Source organism: Cyprinodon variegatus, unplaced genomic scaffold (genome assembly GCF_000732505.1).
Source record: "Cyprinodon variegatus isolate N-32 unplaced genomic scaffold, C_variegatus-1.0 Scaffold339, whole genome shotgun sequence".
Lineage (NCBI taxonomy): Eukaryota > Metazoa > Chordata > Actinopteri > Cyprinodontiformes > Cyprinodontidae > Cyprinodon > Cyprinodon variegatus.
The window spans coordinates 786,780-788,743 of NW_015150792.1; the positions used below are offsets into that span (position 1 = coordinate 786,780).

General features: G+C 38.5%; 1 protein-coding gene across 1 annotated transcript in view; it reads right to left on the bottom strand.

The window, feature by feature from the left end:
• LOC107091482 (keratinocyte-associated protein 3-like) overlaps nt 1–1,964 on the bottom strand; it is a 26,609-nt gene that overhangs the window by 16,362 nt on the left and 8,283 nt on the right. Inside the window, exon 3 of the mRNA XM_015385431.1 lies at nt 520–579. Within this exon, the coding sequence (XP_015240917.1) occupies nt 520–579 (60 nt within the window). The remainder of the gene's footprint in view (nt 1–519; nt 580–1,964) is intronic.

Consider the following 1,964-nt stretch of genomic DNA (forward strand, 5'->3'; position numbering starts at 1 on the left):
AAGAGCCAGAAAACAGATAAGATGATGTTGCACCATACATGTTTCAAACTGACAGCAATCGTGTAACAGGAGCTCTTTCATTTAGCTCCTCAGATGCCTAATGCCTGCATGAGATAAGACGTTTAAAGGGCCGAACGGCTCCCAGTTAGCCTCTCCCCGCTCCTTTCATGACGGCTCTCACCAACAAAGCAAACAGGGAGTGGTTTAATCATGCTGAAGGCGACTCCGTTCAGCTGGCTGGCTCGTCAGGCTTGTTTGAGCTGCCTGGCAGCTGACAGAGTAAACAGAGGAAAAACTGCACTGCTTAGACTCAGAGGGAGAGAGAGGGGACTGAGTCAATCAAGAAGGAAAACCGAGGCGAAAAGAAAAAAAACCGAGGCGTGGGAACTTGGTGTGTTGAAAGTAAGAGTTTTCTTAGTGTGGAGAAAATCAGTGCAGAAAGCAGAATGAAATCAGGGAGGATGAAGGCAGACTAGGTTCCTACCTGGGGGGTCAAATTAGAGCTGAAATCATACTAACCAGGCGTTTGCTCTTCTTGTTTTTCGACAGGACGATAGCTAGAATCCCCACGATGACGCCCTAAAGGAAACACACTGATGAGATTAAAAGAAAATTACACATCTACCAAGACCAGCCTTGGATTTATCCAGTTTAACTCAACGCTAATGGGGTTTTTCATAGTGCTGAGGAATTGTTGGCGTTCAGGAAGAACTGATCTTGTTGCACCTTCATTTCTAGATTATGCTTTAAAAGGTGTTTTCTTTTCAATTGCATTTTGAATATAATATTCTAGTCTCTGCTTTCCTCTGGAGTGAGGAGCAATGACACAATTATTGGTTTAAAGTAGGGCTGGCCAAAATGTTTTAAAAATCTAAATCTTTTTTGTTTTCGTTTCCCCCACCAAATCTGATTGATCGATTATTTTTGTCTCTCTTAAGTTTCATTAAAAAAATAAATAAAAACAAACATACATATAGCTACTGGTCTCAAAAACTTTCTTTGACTCCAATCATCCCCTTTGGGGGATGACCTTCATTTAAATGTCAACACAATTCAAGTGAAAATAGCTGCAAAACAATCCAGTTTCACAACAAACAATAAATGTTTGCAGCTGCTGGTGTCACACAATGAATCATATCAGCTATAAAGAAACATCTAAAAACAAAAAGCAATGAACTATCTGATCTGTAGAAGCTCAAGGAGAGATTAGCAAAAAAAGATAATAATACAGATTTTCCAAATATGTAATCTTCATAAACCAAAAATTAAACCTTTTGCTGTAATTAAACCTTTGCTTAAAAAAAGCCTCTTGACCCAGATGACTTGGTCAATTATAGACCTATATCCAATCTTCCTTTCTTATCTGAAACTCTTGAGAAAGTAGTTACCAAACAAGTGTGCGATCACTATCACCATAATGAACTTTTTGAAGAGTTTCAGTCTGGCTTTAGAGCTCATCATAGCACTGAAACAGCTCTGGTGAAAGTCACTAATGATATTTTCATGGCCTCAAATAATGCACTTGTATCTGTGCTCATCCTGTTAGATCTTAGAACTGCATTTGATCCAGTTGATCATAATATTCTTTTAGAAAGACTTGAATATTTTGTTGGAATTAAAGGTACAGCACTAGACTGTTTTAAATCGCATCTATCTGATCGATGTCAGTTTGTTCACGTTAATGACGGATCTTCCTCATGCTCAAAGGTTACCTGTGGAGTATCACAGGGATCAGTGCTAGGACCAAATCTCTTTACTATATATATGCTCCCAATCGGTAGAATTATTAGACAGCATGGGATTAATTTTCACTGTTATGCTGATGATATTCAGCTGTATCCATCTATAAATCCAGATGAAGCTAACCCATTACATAGATTACAGGCATGTCTGAAGACATAAAAACCTGGATGACTCTTAACTTTCTGCTTCTGAATGCAGACAAAACAGAAGTTATAGTCTTT